This window comes from Oncorhynchus clarkii, chromosome 10 (assembly GCF_045791955.1).
Source record: "Oncorhynchus clarkii lewisi isolate Uvic-CL-2024 chromosome 10, UVic_Ocla_1.0, whole genome shotgun sequence".
Lineage (NCBI taxonomy): Eukaryota > Metazoa > Chordata > Actinopteri > Salmoniformes > Salmonidae > Oncorhynchus > Oncorhynchus clarkii.
This window is the reverse complement of record NC_092156.1, coordinates 3,357,401-3,374,900: the sequence shown is the minus strand read 5'-3', so window position 1 is coordinate 3,374,900 and position 17,500 is coordinate 3,357,401. Positions and strand designations below refer to the sequence as shown.

The 17,500-nt window shown below is 43.4% G+C and overlaps 1 protein-coding gene across 1 annotated transcript in view; it reads left to right on the top strand.

Moving 5' to 3' along the window:
* LOC139417919 (neurobeachin-like) overlaps window positions 1–17,500 on the top strand; it is a 278,963-nt gene that overhangs the window by 164,983 nt on the left and 96,480 nt on the right. Inside the window, exons 24-30 of the mRNA XM_071166910.1 lie at window positions 2,145–2,574; window positions 2,848–3,092; window positions 3,758–4,180; window positions 5,716–5,942; window positions 8,274–8,427; window positions 13,288–13,311; window positions 15,370–15,450. Coding sequence (XP_071023011.1) covers window positions 2,145–2,574; window positions 2,848–3,092; window positions 3,758–4,180; window positions 5,716–5,942; window positions 8,274–8,427; window positions 13,288–13,311; window positions 15,370–15,450 — 1,584 coding nt within the window. The remainder of the gene's footprint in view (window positions 1–2,144; window positions 2,575–2,847; window positions 3,093–3,757; window positions 4,181–5,715; window positions 5,943–8,273; window positions 8,428–13,287; window positions 13,312–15,369; window positions 15,451–17,500) is intronic.

Sequence of the window (17,500 nt, the reverse complement as noted above, 5' to 3'; positions counted from 1 at the left end):
CCACCCTCTCAGGGCTGGACGTCTCAGTCTCTATCAGATCCTCTTCTCCACCCTCTCAGGGCTGGGTGTCTTAGGCTCTATCAGATCCTCCTGTCCACCCTCTCAGGGCTGGGCGTCTCAGTCTCCACCCTCTCAGGGCTGGACGTCTCAGTCTCTATCAGATCCTCCTCTCCACCCTCTCAGGGCTGGGTGTCTCAGTCTCTATCAGATCCTCCTCTCCACCCTCTCAGGGCTGGGCGTCTCAGGCTCCACCCTCTCAGGGCTGGACGTCTCAGTCTCTACCCACTCCTGGATTGCATCCTACCTAGCAGGCCCCTCCTACCAGTTGATGTGGAGAGGATCTGTGTCTGCACCACATACTCTCACTACTGGTGTCCCCCAGGGCTCGGTTCTAGTCCCTCGCTTCTTCTCTCTATAGACCAAATCACTCAGCTCTGTCATAACCTTTCATGGTCTCTCCTATCACTGCTATGAGGATGGACCTCATAGCAACTTCTACAACTTATCATGTGCAGTTATTTAAATAATAATAATAATCTCCAAAAATATCACTATTTTTAATACAAGCCATAGAAAGCTGGTTGCAATTTCAATCAAATATTATGGATAAACTCAAATATACTAATTGAAAAAAAATAAACCAGATTTTTGGAGATTTATTTTGTTTAAACGTTATAATCTTTGTAAATGGTAAAGTAAATTGGACTGGTGGAGTTATGTAACATATGCAGCCAACAGAAATATATGGACATTTCTGCTCTGTCAAAAATGACAACCAACTGATTGCTGCATTACCACAAAAAAATGGAGGAAGGGAGAAGGAATGGAACGTTTATGTCGGCACTGCATTAAAGAACAAAATTGGTTAAAAAAGTATACCAGTTTAATTTAAAGACCAGCATATGACAGCTGCACCATACAGGTTGCAAAGTAGCTGTGAAGAGATTGAGACACGATGGGAGGGGTTGAGGATAACTGAAGGGTAGGATGAGAAAATAAAGAGATAACTCATGTAAAAGGTATCGCTTGTATAAACTGTGAATAGAAGCCTACGGAGCATCAAGAGGAACTGCCCCTCCCTACCTTCAGGCTCTGATCAAACTCTACACCCCAAACCAAGCACTCCTCTGGTCTCTTGATCCTCCCACATGTAAAGGAGGGCAGCCCAGGCCAAACTCTTCTTTGGTCTCTTGGCCCTCCCACCTCTAAAGGAGGGCAGCCCAGGCCAAGCTCTTCTTCGTCCTGGCTAATAGTGGAATCAGTTGAAACGAGAATGGCAGAGTTCCTGCCCATCTTCTGAAAACATCTGAAATCCCCTCCTCTTCAAACAGTATCTTAAATAATCCCACAGACCCGAGAACAAACGAAAAGCTCTGAATTTGCTGATACTTTGAGGAAACGTACTGTGGTCGTCTCACTTAGCTGTCTTAAGATGAATGCCCTAATTGTAAGTCGTTCTGGATAAGAGCTAAATGACTAACATGTAAATGTAATTAAAGGAAGTAGAATTGTATTCAATAAAATGCAATGAAATTCAAATGTCTCATTCCTTACCATAGACATGTTTATATTGACGTAATGTCTGGATCCATACCATGCAACATAATGATGAAACACTTTGATTTTTAAAACTCTTTCTCCTAAAACTATCATGTTGTGGGTTGTCTCTAATAATTCATAATTCTCTTATATGTTTTTAAATATCAGAAGAAAAAAAATACATTTCCCAGAATGCATGAGATCAAACACTGCTGTATGGGAAGGAACAATGTCATGACAAAGGGAAAAAAAATCAGTTTGACATCTTTAAATTATTATCAAAGTAATATTTGAAATGGTATCTGTATTCTAAGTCCTATATCCTTTTGATAAAAGATTTGTTAAATGAATGACACATTCATTTTTAATTTCTCAGTTGAATTGGTTTGATTTAAATTCTACTTCCTTCAAATTCAATTCAAAAGATGCTTCCTGAGGTGGGTGGCCAATTAAAATGTAATTCAAATTCATTGTTTGAATTCAATTCAATTCAGAATTTGCCCTGTTGTGTGTGTGTGTGTGTGTTTTGTGTGTATGTGCATGCGTGCGCTAACTCTGGCTAAGATGTTATTGATTATTAGTTATTGATCATGTCTCTTCCATAGGTAACGTACGAGGCCCATAAGGAGTACCTGGCTAAGATGTACGAGGAGTACCAGCGACAGGAGGAGGAGAACATCAAGAAGGGAAAGAAAGGTTCCGTCTCCACCATCTCCGGCCTCTCGGCCACGCCCGCCCCCGTCGTCAACGGCAACCTGGAGATCCGCGAGCTGGACGACCACTCACAGACGCAGACCCCAGAAAGCGAGGCCGAGTACGGAGAGGGAGGAGGAGTGGATTCCAGGAACCTGCTCGCTGAGGGAGGGGTGGAGACGAAAGGACCCAACGGGAAGGCGTTGACCCCTGGGGAGCAGGGGTCAGGGGAAAGGGTCGAAGTTCATGACCTCCTGGTGGATATCAAGGCGGAGAAGGTGGAGGCTACGGAGGTCAAATTAGATGACCTGGATCTATCCCCGGAAGGGACGGTGGGAAGAGGTGGGATGGAGGGACTGGGTGGAGGAGGGAGGATGGAGGGACTGAGTGGAGGAGGGATTGGAGGAGGGAGAATGGAGGGACTGGGTGGAGGAGGGATAGGAGGGATTGGAGGAGGAAGGATGGAGGGACTGGGTGGAGGAGGGATAGGAGGGATTGGAGGAGGAAGGATGGAGGGACTGGGTGGAGGAGGGATAGGAGGGATTGGAGGAGGAAGGATGGAGGGACTGGGTGGAGGAGGGATAGGAGGAAGGATGGAGGGACTGGGTGGAGGAGGGATAGGAGGAGGAAGGATGGGGAACGGACCCCTGGTGGAGGTAGACTCCCTGTTGGACAGCGCCTACTGTGTCGTGGTGCGGAAGCTGAATGGCAACCACAGTAACCTGGTGCCTAAAGATGACACGGTGGTCACGGGGGCGGGGCCTGACACCATGGAGGATGATGGGAACATGGGTCCGCTCATCACCCTCGCTGACGAGAAGGACAGCGTTCCGAACAACAGAGGATTCCACTTCAGCAAGGTAGAGGTTAAAGATGTGGTTTTTGTTGTAGGAATATTATGTTATTTCACATCAATATGTTACTAATGGATTTGGTTTGAAGAACAATATAATGGGGTCAAAATACTGCAGATTTATTAATAAATGAGCACCATATATTGCTGCAGTCTTTTAATTAATAAATAAGCACCAGGCATTGTTAGTCTTTAATTAAAACCTACAGGAGGGTCTCTCTCCAGGAACAGGTATGGAGTTAAAACCTACAGGAATGTATCTCTCCAGGAACAGGGTTGGAGTTAAAACCTACAGGGGGGTATCTCTCCAGGAACAGGGTTGGAGTTAAAACCTACAGGGGGGTATCTCTCCAGGAACAGGGTTGGAGTTAAAACCTACAGGGGGGTATCTCTCCAGGAACAGGGTTGAAGTTAAAACCTACAGGGGGGTATCTCTCCAGGAACAGGGTTGAAGTTACAACCTATTGGAGGGTCTCTCTCCAGGAACAGGGTTGGAGTTAAAACCTACAGGAAGGTATCTCTCCAGGAACAGGGTTGGAGTTACAACCTACAGGAGGGTCTCTCTCCAGAAACAGGGTTGGAGTTAAAACCTACAGGAGGGTATCTCTCCAGGAACAGGGTTGGAGTCTTGGAGAGACTTGCTGAATTGTCTTTCTATCTTATCTTTTTAAGGTTGATGAGAAGCTTCTTCCAGCGCTGGCTTCCACAGAACCCCTGGTCCTTCCCAGCCCGGACCAGCCCCTCTCCTCAGGCCCCGTCCACTCCTCCACCTGCCCCAGCGATGACCTGAGTCTTCTGGCCCACATGACCTCATGCGGAGGCTCAGAACTGAGCCAAGCCCATGGAGGGCTCCCCGAAGACGGGCCCTTCAATATCCAGAGCCCCCTGGCTGACATCAGCTCCATCGCCCAGAGAGAGAGCCAGGCAGCTGAGATCCAGGGCTACCCAGAGGTAGAGGTCCCGTCTGGGGCAGATGGAGAGGTGGCGGGGGGTAAGGCTGGAGGTGACGCGGCTAGCACCACATCTGATACAGAAAGATCTGATGATGGGAAGGACAAAGAGATGGAGAAGATACAGACCACCGCTACTACTCAGGTGGGTGACAGAAATATCTTACCCCAAATGTAGGCCGTTATTGTAAACAAAAATTAGATCTTAACTGACTTGCCAAGTGAAATAAATGTTTAAAAAAAATAAAAAAATGGAATAAGGAAAAAATAATGTTTTAAACCAAGTGAGATAACTCTACTCCTTCAATTGCTACTGTACTTAGCCATGTCTTCAATAACTGAGAGACTGATCTAAGCTAATGTTTACACAGCTGGCTAACACAGCTGGCTAACACAGCTGGCTAACACTGTTGGCTAACACAGCTGGCTAACACAGCTGGCTAACACTGTTGGCTAATACAGCTGGCTAACACTGTTGGATAACACAGCCGGCTAACACAGCTGGCTAACACAGCTGGCTAACACTGTTGGATAACACTGTTGGCTAACACAGCTGGCTAACACTGTTGGATAACACTGTTGGATAACTCAGCTGGCTAACACAGCTGGCTAACACCAGTTGCAGTAAATAGATCCCAAACAATCCTGATACCTTCAAACTAAAAAAAAACAGCTAACTTAGTTATAGTTGTTAGCTTAGCTTCTGTAGCTGTTTTATTTTCAATATTCAGGTTGTTTTGAATGATGTTTTTAAGCTCATGTATTGTTTCCCTCCACAGTGATCCAGTTTGAGAGACACCTAGCTATTTAGCTTAGCCGATTAGCTTTTTGCTGAAGATATTGTTGTTAGGCTAGCAATTGTAGTTAACCAATTCAGCTGTTATTGTTTCTAGTTTACCACCATTCCTTTACCTTCCTCCCTAGGTGCTCCACGGTCGTACGGCGACCCAGTCAGAGCGTGACCTGTCTCTCTACTTCCCCCTACAGGTGCTTCACGGTCGTCCGGCGACCCAGTCAGAGCGTGACCTGTCTCTCTACTTCCCCCTACAGGTGCTCCACGGTCGTACTGCGACCCAGTCAGAGCATAACCTGTCTCTCTACTTCCCCCTACAGGTGCTTCACGGTCGTACGGCGACCCAGTCAGAGCGTGACCTGTCTCTCTACTTCCCCCAACAGGTGCTTCACGGTCGTACGGCAGCCCAGTCAGAGCATAACCTGTCTCTCTACTTCCCCCAACAGGCACTCCGTGGTCATCCAGCGGCCCAGTCAGAGCGTAACCTGTCTCTCTACTTCCCCCAACAGGCACTCCGTGGTCATCCGGCAGCCCAGTCAGAGGGTAACCTGTCTCTCTACTTCCCCCAACAGGCACTCCGTGGTCATCCGGCGGCCCAGTCGGAGGGTAACCTGTCTCTCTACTTCCCCCTACAGGTGCTTCACGGTCGTACGGCGACCCAGTCGGAGCGTGATCTGTCTCTCTACTTCCCCCTACAGGCACTCCGTGGTCATCCGGCGGCCCAGTCGGAGCATAACCTGTCTCTCTACTTCCCCCAACAGGCACTCCGTGGTCATCCGGCGGCCCAGTCAGAGTGTAACCTGTCTCTCTACTTCCCCCAACAGGCACTCCGTGGTCATCCGGCGGCCCAGTCAGAGTGTAACCTGTCTCTCTACTTCCCCCAACAGGCACTTCGTGGTCATCCGGCGGCCCAGTCAGAACGTGACCTGCGTGTGGACCTGGCCTTTAGAGGGATGATGACAGAACCCATGACGGAGGAGCAGCGACGCCAGTTCAGCCCCGGGCCTCGCACCACCATGTTCCGTATCCCAGAGTTTAAGTGGTCGCCCATGCATCAGCGCCTCCTCACAGACCTGCTGTTCGCCCTGGAGACCGACGTGCACGTGTGGAGGAGGTGAGGGTGGTCGGACTGTTTGCTTACGTCCATGTTAGTGAGCATTTCTCATTTGTCTCGACATAATCCATCCATAATGATGTCATTATGGGGTATTGTAATGTCAGTATGGGGTCTTGTGATGTCAGTATGGGGTATTGTGATGTCAGTATGGGGTCTTGTGATGTCAGTATGGGGTATTGTGATGTCAGTATGGGGTATTGTGATGTCAGTATGGGGTATTGTGATGTCAGTATGGGGTATTGTGATGTCATTATGGGGTATTGTGATGTCATTAAGGGGTATTGTGATGTCATTATGGGGTATTGTGATGTCAGTATGGGGTATTGTGATGTCATTATGGGGTATTGTGATGTCAGTATGGGGTATTGTGATGTCATTATGGGGTATTGTGATGTCAGTATGGGGTATTGTGATGTCAGTATGGGGTAATGTGATGTCAGTATGGGGTATTGTGATGTCACCATGGGTATTGTGATGTCAGTATGGGGTATTGTGATGTCAGTATGGGGTATTGTGATGTCAGTATGGGGTGTTGTGATGTCATTATGGGGTATTGTGATGTCATTATGGGGTGTTGTGATGTCAGTATGGGGTATTGTGATGTCAGTATGGGGTATTGTGATGTCAGTATGGGGTATTGTGATGTCAGTATGGGGTCTTGTGATGTCAGTATGGGGTCTTGTGATGTCAGTATGGGGTATTGTGATGTCATTATGGGGTATTGTGATGTCAGTATGGGGTATTGTGATGTCAGTATGGGGTAATGTGATGTCAGTATGGGGTATTGTGATGTCAGTATGGGGTATTGTGATGTCAGTATGGGGTATTGTGATGTCAGTATGGGGTCTTGTGATGTCAGTATGGGGTATTGTGATGTCAGTATGGGGTATTGTGATGTCAGTATGGGGTATTGTGATGTCAGTATGGGGTATTGTGATGTCAGTATGGGGTATTGTGATGTCATTATGGGGTATTGTGATGTCAGTATGGGGTATTGTGATGTCAGTATGGGATATTGTGATGTCAGTATGGGGTATTGTGATGTCGTTATGGGGTATTGTGATGTCAGTATGGGGTATTGTGATGTCATTATGGGGTATTGTGATGTCATTATGGGGTATTGTGATGTCATTATGGGGTATTGTGATGTCAGTATGGGGTATTGTGATGTCATTATGGGGTACTGTGATGTCATTATGGGGTATTGTGATGTCAGTATGGGGTATTGTGATGTCAGTATGGGGTATTGTGGTGTCATTATGGGGTATTGTGATGTCATTATGGGGTATTGTGATGTCAGTATTGGGTATTGTGATGTCATTATGGGGTATTGTGATGTCAGTATGGGGTATTGTGATGTCATTATGGGGTATTGTGATGTCATTATGGGGTATTGTGATGTCAGTATGGGGTATTGTGATGTCATTATGGGGTACTGTGATGTCATTATGGGGTACTGTGATGTCAGTATGGGGTATTGTGATGTCAGTATGGGGTATTGTGGTGTCATTATGGGGTATTGTGATGTCATTATGGGGTATTGTGATGTCAGTATTGGGTATTGTGATGTCATTATGGGGTATTGTGATGTCAGTATGGGGTATTGTGATGTCAGTATGGGGTATTGTGATGTCATTATGGGGTGTTGCGTGTAGATTGATTGGGGGGGAAACTTATTCCACATTTTTCAGCCTGAATTGAAAATGTTTCAAATATTATTATTTTTTACCAATGTACACACAATACTCCATAAAAAATGTAGTGAAAATTCAAAATATGATTTACTCACTCCCCGTAGTCAATACATGTTACGTATTATACAGTAGGTCAGATTAACAAGATCAAGATACATGAAATGAATAACGAATTACATTTACAAAATATTTTCTCAGCAGGCAGTCTTTCAGAGGGAATGATGGAAGCTCAATGAAAGTGTTTGTAAGAAAATAGTTACTCTGTGGAATCATGCCTTCCGGGATATAAGGAATTATGTCAAAATGACTAGCAGGTGCAGACAATGACACAGAAAATTACCTGGAGGCGTATCATCCCCCTAGTGTAAAACAGTATATTATTAACCCCTCACTATCTCCTCTCTCCCATGTTCCATCTTCTCGCTTCCTTTCCTCTCTCCCCTGCTCTCCTCTCCTCTCCTCTCCTCTCCTCTCCTCTCCTCTCCTCTCCTCTCCTCTCCTCTCCTCTCCTCTCCTCTCCTCTCCTCTCCTCTCCTCTCCCCTCCTCTCCTCTCCTCTCCTCTCCTCTCCCTTGCTCTCCTCTCCTCTCCTCTCCTCTCCTCTTCTCCCCTCCCCTCCCCTCTCCTCTCTCCAGCCATTCGACCAAGTCAGTGATGGACTTTGTGAACAGCAATGAGAACATCATCTTTGTCCACAACACCATTCATCTCATCTCTCAGATGGTGGACAACATTATTATCGCCTGTGGAGGAATCCTTCCTCTACTCTCTGCTGCCACATCCCCCTCTGTAAGTGTGGCTCACTGCTGCCCCCTTTTGGTGGGGAGGGAAACTGCAGGACGACTCATGTTGATCAGACCTGGGGCCTCATTTATCAAACGTGCATACATTTCTCTGTAAATTCTGGCGTACGTGAAGATTCTAGGATTTGCGTACGCAATATGTTACTGGGATTTATCAAACTGTGTCGTACGCATGTTTTCATTGATAAATCAGAACTATATTTGTGCGCTTGTGAACGAGCATTACATTCCTGCCTGGAAAACACCCTCCATTCACCTTTTATGGGAACAAAAACACCCTCATTCGCTGTGTGATTTGGAGGTGTTGGAACTGGGCCGTGACGGTTCCTAAAAGAAAAGCGTAATGACAAGTTTGATCACATTTGTGTAGAGGCAGGATGTGTACATCAGCGCCTGACGGCCACTCAGCGCCTGACGGCCACTCAGCGCCTAACGACTATGAGGTCACCCTCCTATCCTGCCTTGGTATTGGCTCTGAGATTAAATAGACTATGAGGTCACCCTCCTATCCTGCCTTGGTATTGGCTCTGAGATTAAATAGACTATGAGGTCACCCTCCTATCCTGCCTTGGTATTGGCTCTGAGATTAAATAGACTATGAGGTCACCCTCCTATCCTGCCTTGGTATTGGCTCTGAGATTAAATAGACGATGATGTCACGCTCCTATTGCACAGCAATACTGTAGCCTACCCACACTGTCAAACATTTAAAACAGGCTACCGGTCTATTTTCTTTCGAGTGTGGTTGGCTATTGAATGAGCGATGGATAAATGGTAGTCTAATATTTGGGTAGAGGGAATAAACCATCATGAACATGTCCTGCAGTGTATATAGGCCTATATAATAAAATATATATATGATGCTACATGTTGCTATGCTAACTTCTTACCAACAGAAATCTAGGGGTCATCTAGTGGTTTTATTATTAAATAAATATGTTTTAAAGTTTTATTAGCATGGCATTATTATATTTATATTATATATTATATAAATTCATTATTATATTTATATTATATATTATATATATTATATATATTCATTATTATATTTATATTATATATTATATATATATTCATTATTACATTTATAGTATATATTATATATATTATATATATTCATTATTATATTTATATTATATATATTATATATATTCATTATTTATATTATATATATTCATTATTATATTTATATTATATATATATTATATATATTCATTATTATATTAATATTATATATTATATATATTCATTATTATATTTATATTATATATATTATATATATATATATATATATATATATATATATATGATATATATTCATTATTATGTTCATTATTTTATATATATTATATATATTCATTATTATATTTCCCGTGAATCAAACACCTCCATTTCCTCCCAGAAAAACAATATTTGCTTGCAATATAATTGATCAACCACTAGAAGGTGTGCGTACGCATTGGTCTGAGCTATACTTGGAGATACATAGATTTTTCTGCTTCTTTAAAATGGATAAATACCAACCACTGCACGAAAATCTGGCGCATGCAAAGATTTACGGTTTACACCTTTGAAAATGAGGCCCCTGGTTGTTACTCTGTGCTGGTGGTTTATAGCCCATGCGGCTGGTACTACTTGGCCATGCTTGAAAGTACAGCTTATTTATATGATGGCATTGCCTCTCGTCCTCCATAGCACAATCATCTAGTGGTTACTGTGGTTACTATATCATCTAGTGGTTACTGTACCATCTAGTGGTTAATGTGGTTACTGTATCATCTAGTGGTTACTGTGGTTACTGTATCATCTAGTGGTTAATGTGGTTACTGTACCATCTAGTGGTTACTGTGGTTACTGTACCATCTAGTGGTTACTGTGGTTACTGTACCATCTAGTGGTTACTGTACCATCTAGTGGTTACTGTGGTTACTGTATCATCTAGTGGTTACTGTGGTTACTGTACCATCTAGTGGTTACTGTATCATCTAGTGGTTACTGTACCATCTAGTGGTTATTGTGGTTACTGTACCATCTAGTGGTTACTGTGGTTACTGTATCATCTGGTGGTTACTGTGGTTACTGTACCATCTAGTGGTTACTGTGGTTACTGTACCATCTAGTGGTTACTGTATCATCTAGTGGTTACTGTGGTTACTGTACCATCTAGTGGTTACTGTGGTTACTGTATCATCTGGTGGTTACTGTGGTTACTGTACCATCTAGGGGTTACTGTGGTTACTGTACCATCTAGTGGTTACTGTACTATGTATCATCTAGTGGTTACTGTATCATCTAGCGGTTACTGTACCATCTAGTGGTTAATGTGGTTACTGTACCATCTAGTGGTTACTGTACCATCTAGTGGTTAATGTGGTTACTGTATCATCTAGTGGTTATTGTGGTTACTGTATCATCTAGTGGTTACTGTGGTTACTGTACCATCTAGTGGTTACTGTACCATCTAGGGGTAAATGTGGTTACTGTACCATCTAGTGGTTACTGTGGTTACTGTACCATCTAGGGGTTACTGTGGTTACTGTACCATCTAGTGGTTACTGTGGTTACTGTACCATGTATCATCTAATGGTTACTGTATCATCTAGCGGTTACTGTACCATCTAGTGGTTAATGTGGTTACTGTACCATCTAGTGGTTACTGTGGTTACTGTATCATCTAGGAGTTACGGTGGTTACTGTACCATCTAGGGGTTACTGTGGTTACTGTATCATCTAGTGGTTACTGTGGTTACTGTATCATCTAGTGGTTACTGTATCATCTAGTGGTTACTGTACCATCTAGTGGTTACTGTGGTTACTGTACCATCTAGGAGTTACGGTGGTTACTGTACCATCTAGGGGTTACTGTGGTTACTGTATCATGTATCATCTAGTAGTTACTGTATCATCTAGTGGTTACTGTATCATCTAGTGGTTACTGTGGTTACTGTACCATCTAGTGGTTACTGTGGTTACTGTACCATCTAGTGGTTACTGTACCATCTAGTGGTTACTGTGGTTACTGTATCATCTAGTGGTTACTGTGGTTACTGTACCATCTAGTGGTTACTGTATCATCTAGTGGTTACTGTACCATCTAGTGGTTATTGTGGTTACTGTACCATCTAGGGGTTAATGTGGTTACTGTACCATCTAGGGGTTACTTTGGTTACTGTATCATCTAGTGGTTAATGTGGTTACTTTACCATCTAGGGGTTACTGTGGTTACTGTATCATATAGTGGTTACTGTGGTTACTGTATCATGTATCATCTAGTAGTTACTGTATCATCTAGTGGTTACTGTATCATCTACTGGTTACTGTGGTTACTGTACCATCTAGTGATTACTGTGGTTATTGTATCATGTATCATCTAGTGGTTACTGTATCATCTAGTGGTTACTGTATCATCTAGTGGTTACTGTGGTTACTATATCATCTAGTGGTTACTGTACCATCTAGTGGTTACTGTGGTTACTGTACCATCTAGTGGTTACTGTGGTTACTGTACCATCTAGGGGTTACTGTGGTTACTGTACCATCTAGTGGTTACTGTGGTTACTGTACCATGTATCATCTAGTGGTTACTGTATCATCTAGCGGTTACTGTACCATCTAGTGGTTAATGTGGTTACTGTATCATCTAGGAGTTACGGTGGTTACTGTACCATCTAGGGGTTACTGTGGTTACTGTATCATCTAGTGGTTACTGTGGTTACTGTATCATCTAGTGGTTACTGTGGTTACTGTATCATCTAGTGGTTACTGTATCATCTAGGAGTTACGGTGGTTACTGTACCATCTAGGGGTTACTGTGGTTACTGTATCATCTAGTGGTTACTGTGGTTACTGTATCATGTATCATCTAGTAGTTACTGTATCATCTAGTGGTTACTGTATCATGTATCATCTAGTGGTTACTGTATCATCTAGTGGTTACTGTATCATCTAGTGGTTACTGTGGTTACCGTACCATCTAGTGATTACTGTGGTTACTGTATCATGTATCATCTAGTGGTTACTGTATCATCTAGTGGTTACTGTATCATCTAGTGGTTACTGTGGTTACTGTACCATATAGTGATTACTGTGGTTACTGTACCATCTAGGGGTTAATGTGGTTACTGTACCATCTAGGGGTTACTTTGGTTACTGTATCATCTAGTGGTTAATGTGGTTACTGTATAATCTAGTGGTTACTGTACCATCTAGTGGTTACTGTGGTTACTGTGCCATCTAGTGGTTACTGTACCATCTAGGGGTAAATGTGGTTACTGTACCATCTAGGGGTAAATGTGGTTACTGTATCATCTAGTGGTTAATGTGGTTACTGTATCATCTAGTGGTTACTGTGGTAACTGTATCATCTAGTGGTTACTGTGGTTACTGTATCTAGCGGTTAATGTGGTTACTGTATCATCTAGTGGTTACTGTGGTTACTGTATTATCTAGCGGTTAATGTGGTTACTGTATCATCTAGTGGTTACTGTGGTTTTACACGTTGGGTACAAATCAGGTTGCATGACCGTGTTTTCTGATTTCCATTTAACTCGCCTCTTGTTATGAATATATATTCAGTTTAACACCTGATAGTGCTACTTCCTCTCTGGCTCCTTTTGTTAATTATATTCAACAACAATACTACATTGGTTTATATCTTAAACTTTTTATTATTTTGACCTAAACCTTATAACCTTGAGTTCTCAATCAAACTAAAGTATTCTAACTTGATTTTCTAAGTTCTGCTCATTGTTTTAATTAATCATACTTGTTTTCTTTCTCTGTTATCTCTGTTCTTTCTCTCATCCTCTCCGTCCGTTTGTGTTTCTGCTTCGGTCCGTTTGTGCAGAGTTCAAAGGTCAGTGCAAACACTGTAAGTTCTCGTTTCTTTTTCTTAATATACGTTCACTAGCATTCTGTTGTTTGTAGCGTAGCGATATTGTGACTAACATTTGCTTTGCTGACATCCATAATTGTTCATTTTCTAGACTCTCCTGTTCCTAGACTGTCTCTGCTTGTATATGTTCACGTATGTGGTTCTCTGTTCAGTTCCATAAGAGATAACTTACTCGAAGCCATTAGTGCAGTAAAGAGAGAAGAAAGCTTGAGAAAGGAAGAGAAGATGAATTGAAGGAGAGAAAGGGAGAGATATGATCTTCTCCCATCCGAGCGTGTCCCCTCTATATCTAACCTAAATCAGGAGAGAGATAGATACATATATAGATAGATCACAGACAATTATAGAGATATAGAGAGAGTGATCACAGAGAGAGAGAGAGAGATATAGAGATGTGCTGTAGAGAGATATATATAGATATACTGTAGAGAGAGATATAGAGATGTACTGTAGAGATATAGAGATGTACTGTAGAGATATAGAGATGTACTGTAGAGAGAGATATAGAGATGTACTGTAGAGATATAGAGATGTACTCTAGAGAGAGATATAGAGATGTACTCTAGAGAGAGATATAGAGATGTACTCTAGAGAGCGATATAGAGATGTACTGTAGAGATATAGAGATGTACTGTAGAGATATAGAGATGTACTATAGAGATATAGAGATGTACTGTAGAGAGAGATATAGAGATGTGCTGTAGAGATATAGAGATGTACTGTAGAGATATAGAGATGTACTCTAGAGAGAGATATAGAGATGTACTCTAGAGAGAGATATAGAGATGTACTCTAGAGAGCGATATAGAGATGTACTGTAGAGATATAGAGATGTACTGTAGAGATATAGAGATGTACTGTAGAGATATAGAGATGTACTGTAGAGATATAGAGATGTACTGTAGAGAGAGATATAGAGATGTGCTGTAGAGAGAGATATAGAGATGTACTGTAGAGAGAGATATAGAGATGTACTGTAGAGAGATATAGAGATGTACTGTAGAGAGATATAGAGATGTACTGTAGAGAGAGATATAGAGATGTACTGTAGAGAGAGATATAGAGATGTACTGTAGAGAGAGATATAGAGATGTACTGTAGAGAGATATAGAGATATATAGAGATGTACTGTAGAGATATAGAGATGTACTCTAGAGAGAGATATAGAGATGTACTGTAGAGAGATATAGAGATATATAGAGATGTACTGTAGAGATATAGAGATGTACTGTAGAGATATAGAGATGTACTCTAGAGATATAGAGATGTACTGTAGAGAGAGATATAGAGATGTGCTATATAGTGATATTGAGATATACTGTAGAGAGAGATATAGAGATATACTGTAGAGAGAGATATAGAGATGTACTATATAGTGATATTGAGATATACTGTAGAGAGATATAGAGATGTACTGTAGAGATATAGAGATGTACTGTAGAGATATAGAGATGTACTGTAGAGAGAGATATAGAGATGTACTGTAGAGAGATATAGAGATGTACTGTAGAGAGAGATATAAAGATGTACTGTAGAGAGATATAGAGATGTACTGTAGAGATATAGAGATGTACTGTAGAGATATAGAGATGTACTATAGAGATATAGAGATGTACTGTAGAGATATAGAGATGTACTGTAGAGATATAGAGATGTACTGTAGAGAGATATAGATATGTACTGTAGAGATATAGAGATGTACTATATAGTGATATTGAGATGTACTGTGGAGAGAGATATGGAGATGTACTGTAGAGAGAGATATAGAGATGTACTATATAGTGATATTGAGATGTACTGTAGAGAGAGATATGGAGATGTACTGTAGAGATATGGAGATGTACTGTAGAGAGATATAGAGATGTACTGTAGAGAGAGATATAGAGATAATTTTTATTGTTTATTTCACTTTTGAATATTATCTACTTCACTTGCTTTGGCAATGTATAGAGAGAGATGTAGATATACAGTAGACATATAGAGAGAGATCACAGAGATAGTGAAAGTATTCTCATCTCTGTGTGGAACCTAAAGAAGGAGAGAGGAGATGGAGGAGGAGTCGGCCCCCAGAAGGGGTCAAATGGTGAGGAGGTGACCCCTGTCCCAGGCGGAGAGGTGCGTAACGTACCAACCCAAACCAACTCTAGCACCGTGCCCTCGCTGCTAGTCCTTCACCAGCCCTCTTAGGAAAGCTAAGGAGAGCTTAGGAGACTGGCACGCAACGCAAGCGTCTGTGTGTGCATGTCTGGCTCCTCGCTACCACTCCCCCACTCGTTTGTCCCGTCCCCTACTCACAAAGCCAGAGATGTAGTTTGGCAAAACCTCGACCTAGGGACACTTGGTGCCAACATGGCTGATGGCTAACAGAACTTTATGACTCTACATCTGTCTGTGGCTGGCTGTCACTGTTCCTGTTCCTGTTCCTGTTCCTGTCACTGTTCCTGTTCCTGTCACTGTTCCTGTCCCTGTTCCTGTCACTGTTCCTGTTCCTGTCCCTGTTCCTGTCCCTGTTCCTGTCCCTGTTCCTGTCACTGTTCCTGTCACTGTTCCTGTCCCTGTCACTGTTCCTGTCACTGTTCCTGTTCCTGTCACTGTTCCTGTTCCTGTCACTGTTCCTGTTCCTGTCACTGTTCCTGTTCCTGTCACTGTTCCTGTTCCTGTCACTGTTCCTGTTCCTGTTCCTGTCCCTGTTCCTGTTCCTGTCACTGTTCCTGTTCCTGTTCCTGTCACTGTTCCTGTCACTGTTCCTGTCACTGTTCCTGTCACTGTTCCTGTTTCTGTCACTGTTCCTGTCACTGTCCCTGTTCCTGTCCCTGTCACTGTTCCTGTTCCTGTTCCTGTCACTGTTCCTGTTCCTGTTCCTGTCCCTGTTCCTGTCCCTGTTCCTGTTCCTGTTCCTGTCACTGTTCCTGTTCCTGTCCCTGTCCCTGTCCCTGTCCCTGTTCCTGTTCCTGTCACTGTTCCTGTTCCTGTTCCTGTCACTATTCCTGTCCCTGTCCCTGTCCCTGTTCCGGTTCCTGTCACTGTCACTGTCCCTGTCCCTGTTCCGGTTCCTGTCACTGTCCCTGTCCCTGTTCCTGTCACTGTTCCTGTTCCTGTCACTGTTCCTGTTCCTGTCACTGTTCCTGTTCCTGTCACTGTTCCTGTCACTGTTCCTGTCACTGTTCCTGTTCCTGTTCCTGTCACTGTTCCTGTCACTGTTCCTGTTCCTGTCACTTTTCCTGTCACTGTTCCTGTCACTGTCCCTGTTCCTGTCACTGTCCCTGTTCCTGTCACTGTTCCTGTTCCTGTCACTGTTCCTGTTCCTGTCACTGTTCCTGTTCCTGTTGCTGTCACTGTTCCTGTCACTGTTCCTGTTCCTGTTCCTGTCGCTGTCACTGTTCCTGTCACTGTTCCTGTTCCTGTCACTGTTCCTGTTCCTGTCACTGTTCCTGTTCCTGTTCCTTTCACTGTTCCTGTTCCTTTCACTGTTCCTGTTCCTGTCACTGTTCCTGTTCCTGTTCCTGTCACTGTTCCTGTTCCTGTCACTGTTCCTGTTCCTGTCACTGTTCCTGTCACTGTTCCTGTTCCTGTTCCTGTCACTGTTCCTGTTCCTGTCACTGTTCCTGTCACTGTTCCTGTTCCTGTCACTGTTCCTGTCACTGTTCCTGTTCCTGTCACTGTTCCTGTTCCTGTTCCTGTCACTGTTCCTGTCCCTGTTCCTGTCACTGTTCCTGTTCCTGTCCCTGTTCCTGTCCCTGTTCCTGTCCCTGTTCCTGTCCCTGTTCCTGTCCCTGTTCCTGTCACTGTTCCTGTCACTGTTCCTGTCCCTGTCACTGTTCCTGTCACTGTTCCTGTCACTGTTCCTGTTCCTGTCACTGTTCCTGTTCCTGTCACTGTTCCTGTTCCTGTTCCTGTCCCTGTTCCTGTTCCTGTCACTGTTCCTGTTCCTGTCACTGTTCCTGTCACTGTTCCTGTTCCTGTTCCTGTCACTGTTCCTGTCACTGTTCCTGTCACTGTTCCTGTCACTGTTCCTGTTTCTGTCACTGTTCCTGTCACTGTCCCTGTTCCTGTCCCTGTCACTGTTCCTGTTCCTGTTCCTGTTCCTGTCACTGTTCCTGTTCCTGTTCCTGTCCCTGTTCCTGTCCCTGTTCCTGTTCCTGTTCCTGTCACTGTTCCTGTTCCT